The sequence below is a fragment of the Etheostoma cragini genome, chromosome 5, assembly GCF_013103735.1.
Source record: "Etheostoma cragini isolate CJK2018 chromosome 5, CSU_Ecrag_1.0, whole genome shotgun sequence".
Lineage (NCBI taxonomy): Eukaryota > Metazoa > Chordata > Actinopteri > Perciformes > Percidae > Etheostoma > Etheostoma cragini.
The window spans coordinates 7,136,113-7,154,489 of NC_048411.1; the positions used below are offsets into that span (position 1 = coordinate 7,136,113).

Consider the following 18,377-nt stretch of genomic DNA (forward strand, 5'->3'; position numbering starts at 1 on the left):
TTGTGCAATTAGCCATTGTTTTTAAACTTAACAAAATGCCTCTTTGCAGCGTTATATATTTTTCTAAGTGACTTGACTTAAAGTTATATGAGTTAAGGAAGATTATAAACTGTATATATTACTGTATAAAAACTGTATGTATTTGTATTCTGCATGCTAAAAAACGATTCAATTAAAAGTTAAATGCCGAGCTCAGGACCTCAGCCTTACATGCTGAATGCCAGCCGAAAGTCCCCTTATCTGGTCTTTCAATGAAAATAAATCAAATTAAACCTACACAAATAGTACAGGGTAATGCATTATTCTGTTCAGGCTCTGTCAGTATTAACATTTAGGTTCATTAGAATAGCCTGTTATTACGTCAGGATTTTCTCTACAGAGAATTAACAAGTTAAGTTTTATTGAGATTCATTTTTGTTTATTTACTACAGGAAATCAAAGTTCATTATGTTGGTGGCTGCAATTGCAAAGGAATCACCAGAAATATCACCTGAGAATGTGAATAATGACAAGTTTCAAGTCTCACTCACTAATTTCATTGTAATTATGAGAACTTCAATTGAACAATTATCATGTCAGTAATAATCTAACTTTATTTAATGTAAGACATTTTGTGGAAATCAATGTTCTCACATCCTTTCTAATTCTTTATCATTCCATCCTTATTTCTCATATATAGGAGGGTACTTTTTCTACAACCCTTTGTAAAATATACCTGCCCCCAAAAAATCCTTGCACCCATACTTTGTTCAATGTTTGTACTTGTTATACAATAGTGTAATTTATTTGTGTTATATATTAGTTACCCTACCAAGGTAACCTACTCTATAACCTTAACCTGTGCAAACAAACTTTTTTGAAAACATTTTAAATTGAATCACGTTGGTTTAAAATATTAACACACATATTCTTTTCTGTTTTTAATCTCATTGCTTTTAATTCAGCTGTATATACCAAATATTATAACAGCACACAGCATTGTCAGTGATACAGAAGATTACAAAATCCTTTCAACAAACATATCTATAACGTTGTTCTCAATAAGATGCGATTAAGAACTGTCAAAGATTTTTAAAAAAATAAAAAAAGATATTGTCAGAGTCCGATCCAGTAAATAAAGCAACATGTTGCACATTAGTGCATGCCAAGCTTATATAGTTTGTTTTATCATTAGTACTCATTTTAACAAAACTCTGATCCCTATGACATTTTGTTCTTTCTGAATAAAGCCTAGAAATAGCAGGACCTGTACTCCAGAGATTCAACAAACTGTATCAGTTTCATTCTAGTTGCAAAATGTACTTACTGATTGAACTAATATGGTGCACAGTGCAAAATGCTCCCAACAGTCATACTGCTTGGCATTACAGTTCAACCGATATATGTAACTGTAGGCCTATAGGCATTTTAAAAACTAAAGTTGACAATAGCTACTGAAAGGATTTTATTTTCCTCTGGGAACACTGAAAGTATAACTGAAACAAGGCATTTTCAAGGTGTTTAAGTTAATTTCTCACTTAAACACAGAACACACACGCTCACTTGCACACACGCACACACACACACACACACACACGCGATGGTGTTTATCCTTGAACATTTAAATAATCACAAACTGAGCAGTTTTCAGAGCAGGAGGAAGGAACATGTTCAGCCACTACAGCTCACTAGACCTGCATAATCCAACAAACCTTTTTCCAAAGATCCTGTTCAAAAAGTCAAAAATCAACACTTTTCCTCCAAAGCTGTGACGTAATGTGACTAAAGCCTGCTACGTTCATGTGTTTTGTTAGTATTGAATGAGCTTAGTCAGTCTGCAGGATGTCTGACATCTTGGGAATGATAAATAAAATGCTGAGTCAGGCAGTAGTTGGGCACAGTGGTGTTGGGGCAGCAAAACTCCTTCTTTACTGCTGTGGTGCATCTTGTGAGGAGTCCTGAGTAGCTTGTGCAGGTCCTGTGCTGACGTTTTGAGCCAGCAGCTGCTGCGGTGGACGCAGAAACACCAGCATCACTGTGATGTTATCACTAGAACCGGCTGCCTTAGCGTGACCTACCAACTGTTGAGCAACGCTCAGTCCAGCAGTGTCCTCAGACTGTTCCAGCAGAGTGTCTGCCCTGCCCTTGGAGTCACAAGACAGATGGAGAGCATCCAAGACCATATGAGGGACCTCTGAAGGTTTGACTGCATCAAAAAAGCCATCGCATGCCAGCAGCACATAGTCCTCGTCCCCGCACAGCTGTGTTGTTGAGCAGTCTGCATCTCCAGATACATAGGGCTTCTGGTCAAAGTCACCTGGAGGAGGAACGGGATGTGTGGTTAGCAGCTTTAGCTAAACCGAACAGCACTGCCATGCAGTGAATCAATCCTAAAGGTTTAATAATTAGGGTTCAAACTGCAAAGTGGTAGAACTAGGGATGAGCGAGTACAGCATTATCTGTATCTGTATCTGTACTCTATCCTATCTGAAATGTTTTGTTTCAAAAGAAGCCGAAGGAAGCAACAAAAATCTCCGCTAAAAAAAACAGGAGTTTGGGAATTCCGGCGGAGTTCAGACGTCGACATGACGGTTGTTTGCCGACACAAAAGGGTAAGTTAAGTTTCCTGGTAACGTTAGCTAACATTTGCATGTGTTCAGCATCGCAGTCAGTATTTACTATACGCTATTTAAAGTACATGAACTTTAGCAACCATGATTACACACCAAAATATGTTTGCTGTGTACTGTTTGTGTTTCAGAGCATTCACGCTCTGCAAAACCGCCGCCGCAGACCGTCTGGTGGGCGATGTCCGACCGGTGAAATCTTTGGTTCTGACCTACTGGGCTTCGTATAATCTTTATGAGAGTCACGGACAGGCTTATGACAACGACTGGGATGCATCTGGACCAGCAGCGCCGGGGGGACACTGTCACGGGGTGCAGAGGAAGAAGACCGAGAAGTTTGGGAGGGTTTGATGCGCTACTTCAAAAGCTAAATAAAAACTTTTGTTATATATATATATATATATTGTCTTGTTTTTTAAAGTAACAGTGTGCAATATTGGAAACGACATGAAGCCGCTAGTAGCCCAAACCGTTGAAAAGTGAGAATAGTGCAGAAAGTGGATAATCTGTCAGTGTCCGGCTAGATTTGTTTTAAATGTCCCGTTTGTTCTGGAAACACACTCCGCACTCTTGTTTGCTAAAAACGCATTATTATTTTGATAAGATTTCTTCTTCATCTTCTATTCCTCCATTATTATTATTCCTCTCCGCCTAAAACACCTGCTGCAGCACATGGTGGCGGTGTGCCATTTTCAAGAATGGTCCAAACTGTGCAAAGACCTCAGCCGCAAAAATAGACCCCCTTCCACCACTAGGTGGCTCTATAGCAGAAAAACGCGTTGGGCCCTATAACTCTCAAACCGTGCATTGGAAATTTAAAAAACCATACATCTACGCGTTTGCTGGATCCAACTGAATCTCCTGGTATAAGCCACGCCCATTTCCGCCTAGACTTTTATGCGTGAAAAATTGTGATTTATCAAAAAACAACTTTTTCAAACTCCTAGACCATGAAATGGATCTGCACAAAACTTGGCACATATCATCTCCTGACCAACCTGACAAAAAGTTGAAGAATAAAAATTGTGCATATTACGCAAAAACAAATTTGTGTAGCTAACTACGCAAACACCAACTTTGACATATCTCGGCCCAAATAAATGCTGTCGAAACCAAACTTTCCTTGGTATGACCCTGTGAGGCTCTAAAACAACTGATTTTTACAGAATTTGATGGATACCATCTAGGGCCACTCCTGAGGCGGTCCTTACAGTGCGGTACTGATTGGTTGAAGTGGGGGTGGCCTATGGGACCAAGATTGGGTTAACCACTTACACTAAAGTGAATAACTTGAAATTAACAGTTTAGATGTACAATGAGTAGCTGACCTGACTTACTAAATAATATACATGTGGACCAGTAGGTGGCGCTACAATGACGTCAACCGTGTTTTTGCCTATAACTCCCACAATATACATCATACACACACACATTAAAAATCTTTACATCCACGTGTTCACTGAATCATGCCAAGTCACACGATATAGGCCTCTCCCATTTCTGATTAAATTAAATTTCGCAATAACCTACTTTTTCAAACTCGTCCTAGGCTGTGTGACAGATCTGCACAAAACCTGGTAGGTAGGATTTCCAGATGGCCCTGACAAAAAGTTGTATAAAAGAATTTTGCTACGTAAACGTGTGCGCATTCGATGAGCAAACAAATTTACGTTTCTAAACTACAAAACACATATCATATCATATCGCCGCCAAATTATATGTTGTCAGCAAAAGACTCAAAAGAATTGTTTCCTATCTCTCTGGGAAATTTGCAAGTGCAATAGCTCTGCCACAATAAATGCTATAAATACCAAACCTGTGAAGATTGTTTGGCATGCAACTCAGGGGCTCTTTACCAAACTTGGTAAAGATAGGCCATTAGGGGGCGCTTTAATCCACTTAGACAATTTGGGGCAATTCTATCCATTCTGAGGTTGAGTGCGACGTACATGACGCCAAACGGCACTTCTGGTTCATAACTTTGTAACTTAATAATATAAGTAGCTAAAAGCTTACAGTGGCACTGTTCTGCTGATGTCTTTGTTGTCTTCCTATCCCTTACAGAAGGTTTTGCATCCAGCCAAGAAGAGTTTTTCGGGGTCATTGTGCTATTAATCCAAACTGTTACCTTACATTTGCCCCCCCACCGTTTCGCTATGGGTTCCACTTTTATGCACTCCCCGGGTCGTTGGGGACAACTTGTTTGGACCCGGTTGTAACTGCTTCCAGTTCTAGTTATTATCAGTTGCCTGCCGCGCTGGCTCAAATTCCTGTGAGCTGGAATGAGCTAGAAACATACAACTTAGGGGAATAACTGGAAATGGTGTGCATGTACTTCATGTATATGTACATGTACAACTATAGAAATATGAACTCAATCGACAACAGGGTGGCGCTGTAACTACGGCTTCAAAATGCAAACTATGAAAGGCCACGCCCCCCACACCAATGAGCAACACCATAAACAAATGAGCAACCGTAACGCCAATCATCACAAAACTCACAAGGTATGTTCAGATAAGTGCCCCAGATATTCAGTTTTATATACCAAAATGATTTACATTTTATTTAAAATCACCTATTCATTGTCCAATCATCAAAAATCTCTCAGGATAATCCTTATGAGGATAAGTACCTGATATAGCGCAAATCACGGTATAAATGACTAAAATGTTTGTCCAATCTACACAAAACGTTCAGGAAATGTCTACATAATGACCTCAAATCAAGGTTTGATCTTGGAATCCCAGCTTGCGGCTTTATTAGCAATTGTTTTTGTGTTGGTTCAAATTCAGATTCCCGTGAGCTGAACTGAGCTACATATCACACTGAATTGAAAATAAATGTTTTTGACCAATCAGTTGTAGGCTGTCCAAGCTGTAGGTTTGTCCAATTGTTACAAAGCTTGCACAATATGTTTTATAACAACGTTGGACCACATGTGTGAAATTACTTGAAGTTGCTATGTAGAAAAAAGGTTTGAACTTGTGAATCACCGCTTGCAGCTATATTAATATTTATAATTGTTTGGTTAGCATTAATATCACAAGGCCTCACAGGTTACTTACTAATCTTACACCAGAGAACCTGACCAAGAGATGTTAGTTTTTCACAAATTGCAAATTAAATTGCAGTACAAAAATATTAATAATTCACAGGATTTATATATTTAACAAGAAAGTTGTATGAAACAGTAAGGTTGATTTTGCAGTGTTCCTAAATGTCCACAAGAGAGAGTCATGCATCTTCAGAAAAAGTCTGGAGTCACAAGAGAAAAACCTACGGTTGTACCGTGTATTTTCAAGAAGCTTAATTGCAGCAGGGATAGTAAGTGGTAGTGTCTATAAAGTGAATATGGATGTTAAACGTTCATCTGTAGTGGTCCCAATAATATTTGTTTGTCATGTACTGAAGAAGCTGTCATATGATGTGGAGACACAAATAATGGAGGACTGCTTGCAATACAATCATGCTGTTTCATTCTGTTGCAGATGTCATTCTTGTCAGAGTATATTTTGGCCAGCTTACTATAGTGCATTTGGTGAAAGACTCAATCATATTCAAACATGAAAAAGAAGATTCACTAGTTTAGAGCCCTGTACCATGTAATTCAATTCAATTCACACTAGTGTTTTGGAAACCGTCCAACTAAAGAAGGAGTCTTTCCGGGATATGCAGTTGCAAGGTAACAAAGGGCCCAAAGGGCTGCAGCCTCTGACGTAAAAAAGGCAAAGCAGCGGGTGTGGGAGAAGTTCGGAGAAGACATGGAGAAGGACTTTTGGTCAGCATCAAGGTGCTTCTGGAAAAATCGCTCGCCACTTCAGGAAGGGGAAATGGGGAACAATCCAAGCTGTGTACAGTAAGGATGGGATGCTGTTGACCTCAACTGAGGAAGTAATAGGTCAGTGGGAGGAGCACTTTGAGGAACTCCTAAATCCAGCTAATACGCCCTCTGTGAGGGAGGCGGAGCAGGACAATGATGAGGGATTGTTGTCAATTTCCCTGGTGGAAGTTGCTCATGTACTTAAGGTGTGCCCAAGGATTGATGAGGTCTGCCCAGAAATGCTGAAAGCTCTGGGTGCGGAGGGGCTGTCTTAGTTGACACGCCGCTTCAACATTGCATGGAGGTCTGGGACGGTGCCTAGGGAGTGGCAGACCCGGATCTGGTTCCCCTTTTACTTAAAAAAAAAAGGGGGTTTGCAGTTTGGTGGGTTGGGGGTTTCCATTTTTGCGGATGATGTGGTCCTAATGGCATCATCGGCCTGTGACCTTCAGCACTCACTGGATTGGTTTGCAGCCGAGTGTTAAGCATCTGGGATTATGATCAGCACTTCTAAATCTGAGGCCATGGTTCTTAGCAGGAAACCGATGGAGTGCCTTCTTCAGGTAAGGAATGAGTCCTTACACCAAGTGAAGGAATTTAAATACCTTGGGGCCTTGTTTGTGAGTGAGAAGACAATGGAGCAGGAGATTGGTCAAAGAATCGGCGCAGCACCATTGTGACAAAAAGAGAGCTGAGTTAGAAGGCAAAGCTCTCTATCTACCGGTCAGTTTTTTTTCCTACCCTCACCTATGGTCATGAAGCCTGGGTCATGACCATGACCAAGAACGAGTGCCAGGGTACAAGCAGCCAAAATGGGTTTCCTCAGGAGGGTGGTTTGCATCTCCCTTAGAGATAGGGTCCCTCAGTCATCCGAGAGGAGCTCAGAGTAAAGCCGCTGGTCCTTTGCGTCAAAAGAAGACAGTTGAGGTCTGGGTATCTGTTAAGGATGCCTACTGGCGCCTCCCTAGGGAGGTGTTCCAGGTCAGAGAATTGGAGGAGCGGGTACGGTACTACATTCCATTTATTGCACTATGATGAAAAGGGAGCTGAGCCAGAAGGCAAAGCTCTCCATCTACCGGGCAATGTTCATTCTTACTCTCACCTATGGTCATGACCGAAAGAACGACATCCAGGGTACAAGCGGCCAAAATGGATTTCCTCTGGAGGGTGGCTGGCGTCTCCCTTAGAGATAGGGTGAGAAGCTCAGTCATCCAAGAGGAGCTTGGAGTAGAGCCGCTGCTCCTTCAGGTCAAAAGGAGCCAGTTGAGGTGGTTCGGGCATCTGGTAAGGATGCCACCTGGGCGCCTCCCTAGGGAGGTGTTCCAGGCACGTCCAGCTGGGAGGAGGCCTCGGGGAAGACCCAGGACTAGGTGGAGAGATTATATCTTCAACCTGGCCTAGGAACGCCTCGCGATCTCCAAGTTGGAGCTGGTTGATGTGGCACGGGAAAAGGGAAGTTGGGGGTCGGATCAGTTTGACCCGAGGGATACGAGAGGGTCCCAAAAGTGAAGACAATACAAGGTTTAAGTAGTGTTTTTAAAGGTCAATATTGAAAAGTTAAGCAGGGAGCTCTCCTAACTCACGTCCTATCTGCACATGGCCCAAACCGGAAGACCGATGGTTCTATTTTAAGGTGAATTTTTTCTTTCTTCATAATGTCTTGTCTTTTTTGATATTTGAGTAGTTTATCTGTAACTGGGTTTGCACTAGCAGCTGTAGTACCACCTGCTTACCTTTAGTGTTTGGCTTAGCACAGCACCATTCTAACAATAAAAAAACACTGGCTTGGAGACTTCATCCTCCCCAATTCCACCGTCTAGTTAAAAATAGTCACATCTGGTTGCAAAAAAACAAGATAGCAATGCCTGTTATTGCACAAATGAGGCTTCAAAACAGTAGCCCACATGTCTTTTTTTACAGTCTATGGTGTTCAAACTAATCAGACAAACGGGGTGGCTGTGGCTCAGTGCTAGAGGGGTTGCCTCCCAATCGGAAGGTTGGTGATTCGATCCCCGCCCCTGCAGTCATTTTCGAAGTGTCCTTGGGCAAGACACTGAACCCCGAGTTGCCCCCGGTGCTGCGCACCGGAGTGTGAATGTGTGTGAATGTTTATCTGATGAGCAGGTGGCACCTTGTACGGCAGCCCCGGCCACAGTGTATGAATGTGTGTGAATGGTGAATGTTCCCTGTAGATGTAAAAGCGCTTTGAGCAGTTGTTAAGACTGGAAAAGCGCTATATAAATACAGCACATTTACATTTACAAACTGGACGTTTGGGTACTCGGATCGAGGCCCACATGTGAAAAAAACCCTGGTGTGTATATAATGCAGATTGTATTGTATTCCATTTTATAATTTTAATTGCCACCTGCCTCCTAATTTTTATGTTTTCTTCACATAAAGTAATTTATAACATATCTCCTCCTAAATACACTGAGTGAGACAAGGCAAGAACGGAAATGCAGATAGTTTTACTAGAGACAAAATTGCTATTAACTAGGATTGTATGTGTTTGATCATTTTAAATTAGAATTAAAGGACCCCCAAATAAAATTAGATGTCACATCTCAAGGGGCTATCCTTTAAATAAATTCAAAAAGATTTCATCCTGTTTCGAATTGGTATTTTTTATCTTTTTTTTTTTTTGGAGGTGAATAAAAGGCCAATGAATTAAGCCCAAAATGAAAATGGGGAAGCCAAACATGCGTTTTTCTCTGCTGTTGTTGATTTGACTTACCAATGGCTCTGGATACAGCATAGGTGCCATTAACACGCCAACAACCCATGAAGGTGATACAGCCACCAAGACCCTCAATTCTCCGTTTCTCATCCTGGACAGTGAAAGACAACAGAAAACATTACCATCTGACCACCATTAGTTTTATTTGAAGATGTGCAGCAATTTTTGTAACTATCTTCATGTTTCTTAATTTATTTTTTATTTTAACCCCAAGTGCCATGCAAGTGTCATTACTTAGCTTGTCTAGTTGACCAACAGTGCTTAAATAAAGAACCACAGGACAATTCTTTGTTGGTTTACTATTTCACAGTTACTGAACAGTACAACCTGAATAATTTACACATTTAAAAAAAAATAGCCCTACAAGGTAAAAAAAACAACAACACCACACCAAATTCCATTCTCAAATTTAACACTTTAAAGTCTCATATATTTATCAGTTACTTTCCCAAAAATAAATAACTTTTTGAAATCCATATGAACCAATCTTCACATCAGAATGACACATTTTTATCCTTCTGTTATTGTTTGTCTCCATTTTTCATGAGCTGAACTCAAAGATCTAATGCTTTTTCTATGTACACAAAAGGCTTATTTCTCTCAAATATTGTTCACAAATCTGTGTTAGTGAGCACTCCTTTGCAGAGATATTTTATCCACCTCACAGGTGTAGCATTCAAGGTGCTGATTAGACAGCAGGAATATTGCCAAGTGTGCCTTAGGCTGGCCACAATAAAAAGTCAATTTAAAATGTGCAGTTTTATCACACAGCACAGTGCCACAGAGTGTGCAATTGGCATGCTGACAGTAGGAATGGCAACCAGAGCTGTGACCCGTTAATTGAATGTTCATGAATGTTACAAGTCTTTTTACAACTGAACTTTGTTTAAAAAAAATTAGATCTGGTTTTAGATCACGTCACAGCAATGATACATTACATAATGATATTTCCTTGTCCGTAGATGCCGGAAATCCTATTGTTTTAGTCTTTTTAGACCTCACAGCGGCGTTTGACACAGTGGACCACGCAGTCCTCCTCTTTCGCCTTAAAGGGGTGAGAGAATGCAAAACCGATTTTACCTCGTCATAGGTGAATAACAACAGTAGAAGCTTAAAATCCCATTTACATGCCTTGCCTCTGAAAATCCCACATTTTGAAACTGCCCCTGAAAACGGGCGAATCCCAACAAAGCCAAAAGATGACGTCAGGATCTCAAAACCTGTAGCTTTGTCACGCCCATGGCTGTATTAGGAGAACGGTCACGCCCCAAAATTAACATACAGGCCACTGACCTGAGACCAGTTCCTAATGGAGCTAGCGTTAGGTCAATTAGATGTCCGACTGAGAACGCTGCTCCTGTACTCTGACGGGATTTACTAAGAAGAAAGTTTGGAATATTTTCCAGGATACTGACAATGAACCAGGGTTGCAAATGCAGGTTTCCAGGCTGTACAGGGAATGGAGACACTTCTCATAGCCTTCCCAAGGAAGCAACCACTCGACGGGCATTGCTGCTGTTTATAAGGAGATCCCTGTTAACTTTTCCCCCAAAGACAGTTTTCAAAACTTTGGACAATTTAAAGCTGGATTTGCTAAACTGCGGTTGCTGTTCCGACTGTCTGGACATCCCAACCACAAGCTGTAAGTATGAATTCGTCGCTAACAGTAACATTAGCAATGCTAACGTATCCTTTAGCTAGCATAGGCTGAATGTGTGTTGATCATAGACCGTTAAAATAAGTGGACAGAGCATCCGGTTTCGAAAAGTGCAACCACTGCGGAAGTAACTTAAACCTGCATTCTATCTGAATTCCTGCAGAGGGCGACACGCGTGGTTGCAAAAGAGGTTGGTTTCAATAGAAGTCTATGGAGAAATGAGCCACTTCTCACTTGATTTATTACCTCAGTAAACATCTTCATAATGAGTTTGTGGTCTCGATCGCTAGTTTGAAGTCTTTTGCAATACAGAATGATGTTCATTCTTTAAATTACGGTCTCGTTGATTTTAAAATCGGCAATAAAGCCAGGGGTGTTTTAGGGCGTGGTTATAATGTGATTGACAGTTCTCGGCCTGTCAATCATGACAGAGTGTTAGCAAAGCTCGTCCATGGCAAGTAAACTTCATTTTGGCTACGTTTCACTGCGTTTCATCGCTGTGGCTGTGACAATTTGGTCGGATAATAATGTCTTGTTCAGCGTTCGGTTGCACGGCAAGACACTCAAAGGAATCGGCAGTTCAGTTTTTCCGGTAAGTAAAATTAGATTTTGTTTTATTACAGTTTTTCGTTAGCAAACGTTAGCATCTCAATTAATATCAGTTAGCTAGCTTCTAGATTGCACCTTGCTGAGCAAGCTAGCGGGCTAACTAATAATGATATACACAGACCGTATAAACGCATACAGTCTATGTATAAACGTATTAAAATATATTTAATGTTACAGTCAAATACAGTAGGTATGCACCGATCTCGCCTGTGATCTGGTCTGTAATAGGTGGTAATAGTGCTAATCGATGCGCATGTAATGGTAACGTTAGCTTAAAATCAAAGCCTGATTTAACTAACGTTATATTGCAAATTCATAAACCCTATTAGCACGGGATGAGATCATTGTGGAACAGCGTGTGATTTAGAAATAACCCCTCACATTTGAGTTTCGTGTGGCGGATTTGTACGTCAAACGTAGCCCTGCTTTTGACTCAAATATATGTATCCCGAAAGTTTGGGCAACGTTATCCGGAGGTGGGCGAAGGACGGCCGGGGCGAGGCCTGCACACCCCACCCCAGTCGGGGCTGCGGATCTTTCAGGGCGAGAGGCTAAAGGCACGAACCCTATCACCCTCGCCACGGCAGCACCCACACAGCATCACTATCACCACACGGACAAAGCTGCGGGCAGGAGCGCGTTGACTTGGAGACGGAGGTCTCCGGGTGGGGGAGTGGGTCAGATTGTTAGCGATAAAATGGCGCACATAAAACAATTAGACATTATTGTAAAGTTACGTTGGGGTATGACATTATATTAATCTATTAAATATACATTTCAATCATTTTCATTACAGATGCATACAGCAGATGTGCTGCCTTGTTAGTGTAAATTGATAGTGTATACCCTTTCGGGATGTATGAAACATGAATTTCTTTCCTAACAGACTTCCTTTCGATTATGCCAGGCTGAAGCAATGGTTCGTGAACATGAGGAGAGAGACCAGCAGATGGAACCACGAAAAGTCCCGACTGCAGTTCACACTTTGAGGAAGATCAGTTTTTTAGAGACAAGCAGATATTATTAATTTAAATGCATTATTTAGTGTGTGTCTCATAAATTAGCTCACATATTAATAGAATTAATTGTGATCTACCGTGCCTTAACCACATGTTTGTCTTTTACTGTAACTACAAAGGTATCCAAACTGAAAACTGAATGAGCAGAGCCTCCAGAAGGAAGACCTGGTGTAAAGAGCCTCCAGGAGGAAGACCTGGTGTATAGAGCCTCCAGAAGGAAGACCTGGTGTAAAGAGCCTCCAGAAGGAAGACCTGGTGTATAGAGCCTCCAGAAGGAAGACCTGGTGTATAGAGCGGTGTATTTGGTGCCATCATCTGCATGTGGAAACCAGACAGCGTTGACCACATCCAAAGTTCTCAAATATGTTTTGATTATAATAATGCCAGAAAATCAATTTTGGTTCAGCTTCTTCTACTGAAAGGATGGACAAACTTTTAGCACTTGGTAGTTAGAGGTTCAAGTTATTATGGTTGACTTAGTTTCTGCTGTAGTTTGATAGGTGATAGTAGTAACTGTTACGTAAAACGTAAGGGTCGTAACAGTAACATTAATTAGTTGTGTGGATTAAAACTTTTATAAATATTAAACTGGAATAAAATAATGAAAATGCTCTAGCAGTCACCACATTCACAGTCAAAAGTATTGCTGGTAATTTCACATAAAGGGTCTTGTATATTTTATGTATTTATGTACTGTTAGAATAAATATTGACATTGCATGTCGTATGGTTTTTAGTTTTCATACTTTAAAAATGTCAGTTACTAATGACTAAATCAAATATACCTGATACATTTGATTTAATCATTACAGTTACGGCAATTGAATAAGTTGTTTAATTCTCCTTTGCAATTTGTGATCATACGCTAGGATTTTACAATAGCCCTGCAGAGATTAAACAGCACCTAGTTCCTTTTCAATTACCTACCAAAAACCTTCAAAATACACACAAGAAAAGCTTATAGTATAACATTTAAGTTATATTTATGTGTATTAAAGCCCAAATGAAAAACACTTTTAATCAACTACAAATTCTATGAAATTACCAAAGTCTTCTTGTATGACTACATTGCTGGATGTTCCTATTATAGTTACTTCAGAAAAACAACAAATGTAGCTTTAGAACAACCTTTATTTCACATTGAAATGGGCATTAACTTGAAAAAAAATCATAAACCAAAAACTTAAGATTTTTAAAAATGTATGAATTAAATACTGTAGTTCACCTTTTACAAGAGTAAATTCCACACATAAAACACTGCTGTGGGTTAAGGTAAAGGCAAACTTAACTGTCACCAGACATGTCTGCATAATAAAGAGGATGCTGAATCTCTAGTGCCACACTGTTAGTACCACACTGTTAATTACAGTAGAAATGGTTGACATTACAAACCACAATATAAAAATACCGCTTAACATATAAAGCCTATAGCACTTGTGTTATCATGCCTGGATACTGCAGGTGGAGGTGCTGCAGGTTCTCGTTCATTCCTGCGACGAGGTTACCGCCCTTGACATCTCCCAGGTCATTCCCGCCACAATAAATAAGGAGGACGTCCAGGACAGCTCTTCCTTGTAGGGACTGGTAAAAGAAAGGGAGAAGTCTCTTCCACCGCAGACCACCCCAGACAGGCCTAGCCAAACCAATAGATGTAGATATCCTCAATACCAATGGTCTTTGCCGCTCTGTCTGCCCCCACGCCGGGACGTAGCTGTCTCCAATGATCCAGACTGTTGGATGGAAAAACGTATTGTAATAGCAAGAAAAGTATAATATTTTAAGCTATAGAGATAAAGGATAAATGAACAGCACTCTTAATTACACACTATTTGAAAATGCATTGGCTTAGTTGTACAAAAGTCTGGTAAAAGTTTAATGCTGTACAATAAATAGCATAAGAAAATGAACTATTACTATTGCTTACTTCTGGGGCATTCAGGGGGTGAACATGCCATCGTGGCTCTCAGCACTCTTATTTCTGAAAGAATGAAGGAATCATCAATTTCCATTTGAGCCCCTCATAGTTAAATATCTAAGCACACTAGCATGTAGCTGTACTTCATTAATTTTCTAGGAGAATACACATGAATAAACAACAGTCCATTGTTCTTTATCGTTAGTGTAAGTGTAACTTAGTTAAATGATCTTATTTCTGAAAACATTAGCTCTTAACAGCATGTCAAGGTTAAATGCCCCAAGTATAGACTGACAGGGCAAACCGTAGCACATTACCGGATCATTATGATTATTACAGCTAGCCGAACGTTATAAGAAACTTGGTTATAGACTTGCTAATAGCGTTACATAATGACAAGCATTGACAATCGCTGTTTTGCATTTCGCTGACACTACGTTTAAACTCCGAGAAGTAAACTTCGATTTGCAGAAAATTAACGTTAGCATGTTTTACCATAATTAGCTAATTGGCAAGCTAACGTTACAGACAATTTACATGGTAACTTCAGAGACATTTACTTTGCAATGTGACTCTTATATAACCATAGACTATATGGGACAAACACCCTTATACTTAAAACCTAGTGAAGCTAAATCTTACCTTGAATTATTCAGCAGCAGTTGCATCCACATTGGCAGTGAAAGTTGTTAGCTAACGTAAGGTAGAGCAGGTTGCTAACTCTCAGCTAATGTAAGTCAGATCCCGCCCATAGGCTAAATATCCCGCCCACCGGTTGGTGGCTCCGCTCTCACTCCGCCTTCTCCTCTAAAATCGTCACATCCGCAACCATGATGGCTGCGCCCATAAACGCAAACTCGACGACTCATTTCTGATCTCCACAAACCAATGGGTGACGTCACACTTGCTCTGTCCACTTATTTTAACGGTCTATGGTGTTGATCAACTGTAATGGCAAAGGGGCTAACGTTTCATTTTTCTAACTGTTCCATTTGAATAAATACCCTGTGTTGTCATGTTGCTACATCTATAGTTCACGATGCATGTTTGTCCACTTTGGCAGGCTAATTTCTATTGTATTTCAGCAAGAAAGCTAACTGCAGCTGAGTAGAATCCTGATAGTTTGGTTGCTAGCTAAGCTGTAACGTTACTCAGCTAGCTAGTTATAGCATCCCGTTTGCTTCGACAACAGAACTAGAAACGTTATCATTTCATAGGATATTGAGTCAATCTCGTGAAAACGGTGTGTATATAGACTGCATTGTATTGATTTGCAGTTTTTTTTATTTAAGAGCACATCACAAGAAAGTCAAGACACAAAAGATGCAGCTTGCCAAACAGAAGGTCCGAGTGTGGCATCTAGGAGGACACAACTGTCTCATAAGACATTAAGACCTCACATATCATACAAGGTGACCTTTCTACTTATTCTTACAAAACCAGACGTCTTATGGTGTTTGTGTAGCATTCAGCAGAGCAGTGTTATCTAACAATGTTACCATGAGTGAGTGGCTTTTATCAAATATGGGAGCCATTCCCAACACATTAGTGAACTGTTTATAGTAGGAATAGAACTATTCATCTGGATTATCACTGATTGGTCTGATCTCAATCAATTGCATTTCCTTTTGTGGGGGAGGCTGGTGAAAATAATTTGGACAATGGGTAGGAATGTGTTTGTATACAAAAGGTATGACTGAATGCTAGATTGTGTTGAAGATGCCTTTTGCAGGCATGTACTCGCCCTATGAACTTTGTCATTCAACAATACAAGTCTTTAGAAAAGGCAAATGTGAATGGGGAACAAATTGTCTGCAGAAACTGGTTTTGTTCAGTGAAGGAGTTAGACATGAGCAATGGTCTAGAGACATCAGGTCTAATTGCCGGCCGTCTAAATTTAAATCATTTCAGTTTTAAGCTGCTCCAACTGTAAGGCACTTGTAACAACACTGGTTAGAGTCCAGCTTTGGCACAGCTTAGAGGTTTAGCAACTGCTTTTGCTGTGAGTTAACTGGAGTATTTTGCTTGGTGTGTGTAAAAAGTAATACAGTTATGTTACAAAATTGATGTTTTTTGTTTCAGGTTGTATCTTGTAGCCACAATGGAAGACAGCCAAGGGGAATCTAATGTCCAGACTTCTGTTCCCAAAAGCCAAAAGGGGAAGTTACACCGTCAAAGAAGTGAAGACAGAGCCAACAATTTGTAAGTTTTAATATTTTTTTATTACAAACAAAAAATAAAAATGTGCATCATACAGGCACTAAACATAACTTGTCACACACTTCAAACAACAAATCTGAATGTGCAATGGTATAGGTGCTAAAAATGACTTTTCACACACAACAGGCTACGTCTTAGACCTGATGCTGCGACTGGTGTTCGAGGAGATCATCCATGACCCCCTTCCTTATCTGGAAGCAGTCCGGCAGATTCATGGGCCCCAGGACATACTGCCCTGAAGCCTCCAGAAACTCCCTCTTTATACGCAGCACGACACAAGAGGGGATCACGACACGGACACTTCTACCAAGAAAACTCAGCACCAGCTCACCAAGTCCTATAGGCCATGTGTCTGCATTGCCTGCAATGAGAACAGGGTGTAGTGGACAACCACATTTTTTATCTTTTAGATTTCAGAGTAATGATAATTGTTTTTAAACTAAATAAAGTTTTTCATCTTGTATCAAATTGACCTCACTTTTCCATCCCTCTGATTCTCAACTGGCCATGGTCAACTCAGTAAATATTCATTGCATTTTGCAAAGAATATTTATTGAGTCACAACAGATGAAGGCCAGGATGGTGAGCCATTGAGGTTATCTCCTCAGGAACCTGGGTCATTCTTTTCATTACCTGTAAAAACAAACAATGAGCTTGTCGTTATTTCATAATGTTGAATGAGCAGAAAGCATAAAGTGTTTTGAGTTAATGTATCAAGTATTAGTTACTTGAGGTATTTATTGGCAACATATTTTCTCTCTCCTGGGGCATTTGTGCAAAGTTTCCACAAGAACACCTGCCAAGGTAAGATGGATGCACCGTAGTTGTAATTTTACATATTACTACATGTTAAGAAGGTAATAATCTCAAAGTCAGATGATCTAATCAGCAGGATAGTAGTTCCAAGATAACATTTGACCTACTGACACAGGCGAGAGTAGTACTAATGCTTTAGATGTAGCATACAAACAGAAATAGTAGTCTCCTGTCCAGCTAAATGGACGTCCTGTTGTAAGACAACATATTACTACTACGTGTTACATAATGTACATAACTCATAATCACAATCAAAAAGACTTTCGTTGTGAGCAGCTCTATGAACTAGACATCTTGACTGAACCTGCGAGGGTACAAATAGTAAAATATTTGTCCGTGTGCACATTAACTTATGTTGCTTAAGATACTAAAAACAAGACTAATACAAAGTTATTCTTTGGCTACAACACTGACGTGTGAGTATTACACTAGTATAACAACGAACGGCTAATGTTGGGCTATGTGTTGAAAATGCAAGTAAATGCTAAATGACCAAACTTACCAGTCTGAAGAGTCATTTCCAATCTACTGGCAAGTGGCTCCTCTATATCAGAGCCTTCCTCTGATTCAGGCTCAAACAGAAACCGTTCAACAGCTAAAGTCTCCATCTTCTTCTTCTGTTGCTCTGTCAGCCGCAGCAAAGCTCGTTGCACAACAACCAATCATGCATGAGCAGACCATATAAGGCAGAACAGATCTCGTTTCAAGCCAGGTCAATTTAGCAGGGTGGTATGAGGGCCAAAAGAACAGCAAAAGCAACATTTTCAGCCCAACAAATGTTACATACCCTATCAGATGACCTCAAGGAACAGCGTGATATACTCTATACAACCATTCAATCACCCCTTTAAGAATTGTGTAGGCATCAGAGGCTTGGCACTGAAATGGTTCAGCTCATACAGTTGTGGTCAAAAGTGTACATACACTTGTAGAAAATCACAATGTTATGGCTGTCTTGAGTCTTCAATAAGTT

The 18,377-nt window shown here is 40.3% G+C and overlaps 1 protein-coding gene across 3 annotated transcripts in view; it reads right to left on the minus strand.

The window, feature by feature from the left end:
* Positions 1-1,282: 1,282 nt before the first annotated feature.
* Positions 1,283-18,377, minus strand: part of ppm1f (protein phosphatase, Mg2+/Mn2+ dependent, 1F) — a 62,236-nt gene continuing 45,141 nt past the window's right edge. For 2 of the 3 annotated variants that reach the window (XM_034871902.1, XM_034871901.1), the window contains exons 7-8: positions 9,167-9,260; positions 1,283-2,296 (exon numbers count right to left, since the gene is read on the minus strand). In XM_034871902.1, coding sequence (XP_034727793.1) covers positions 1,908-2,296; positions 9,167-9,260 — 483 coding nt within the window. In that variant the 3' untranslated portion in view covers positions 1,283-1,907. The remainder of the gene's footprint in view (positions 2,297-9,166; positions 9,261-18,377) is intronic. The other variant, XM_034871903.1, reaches the window with a different exon arrangement.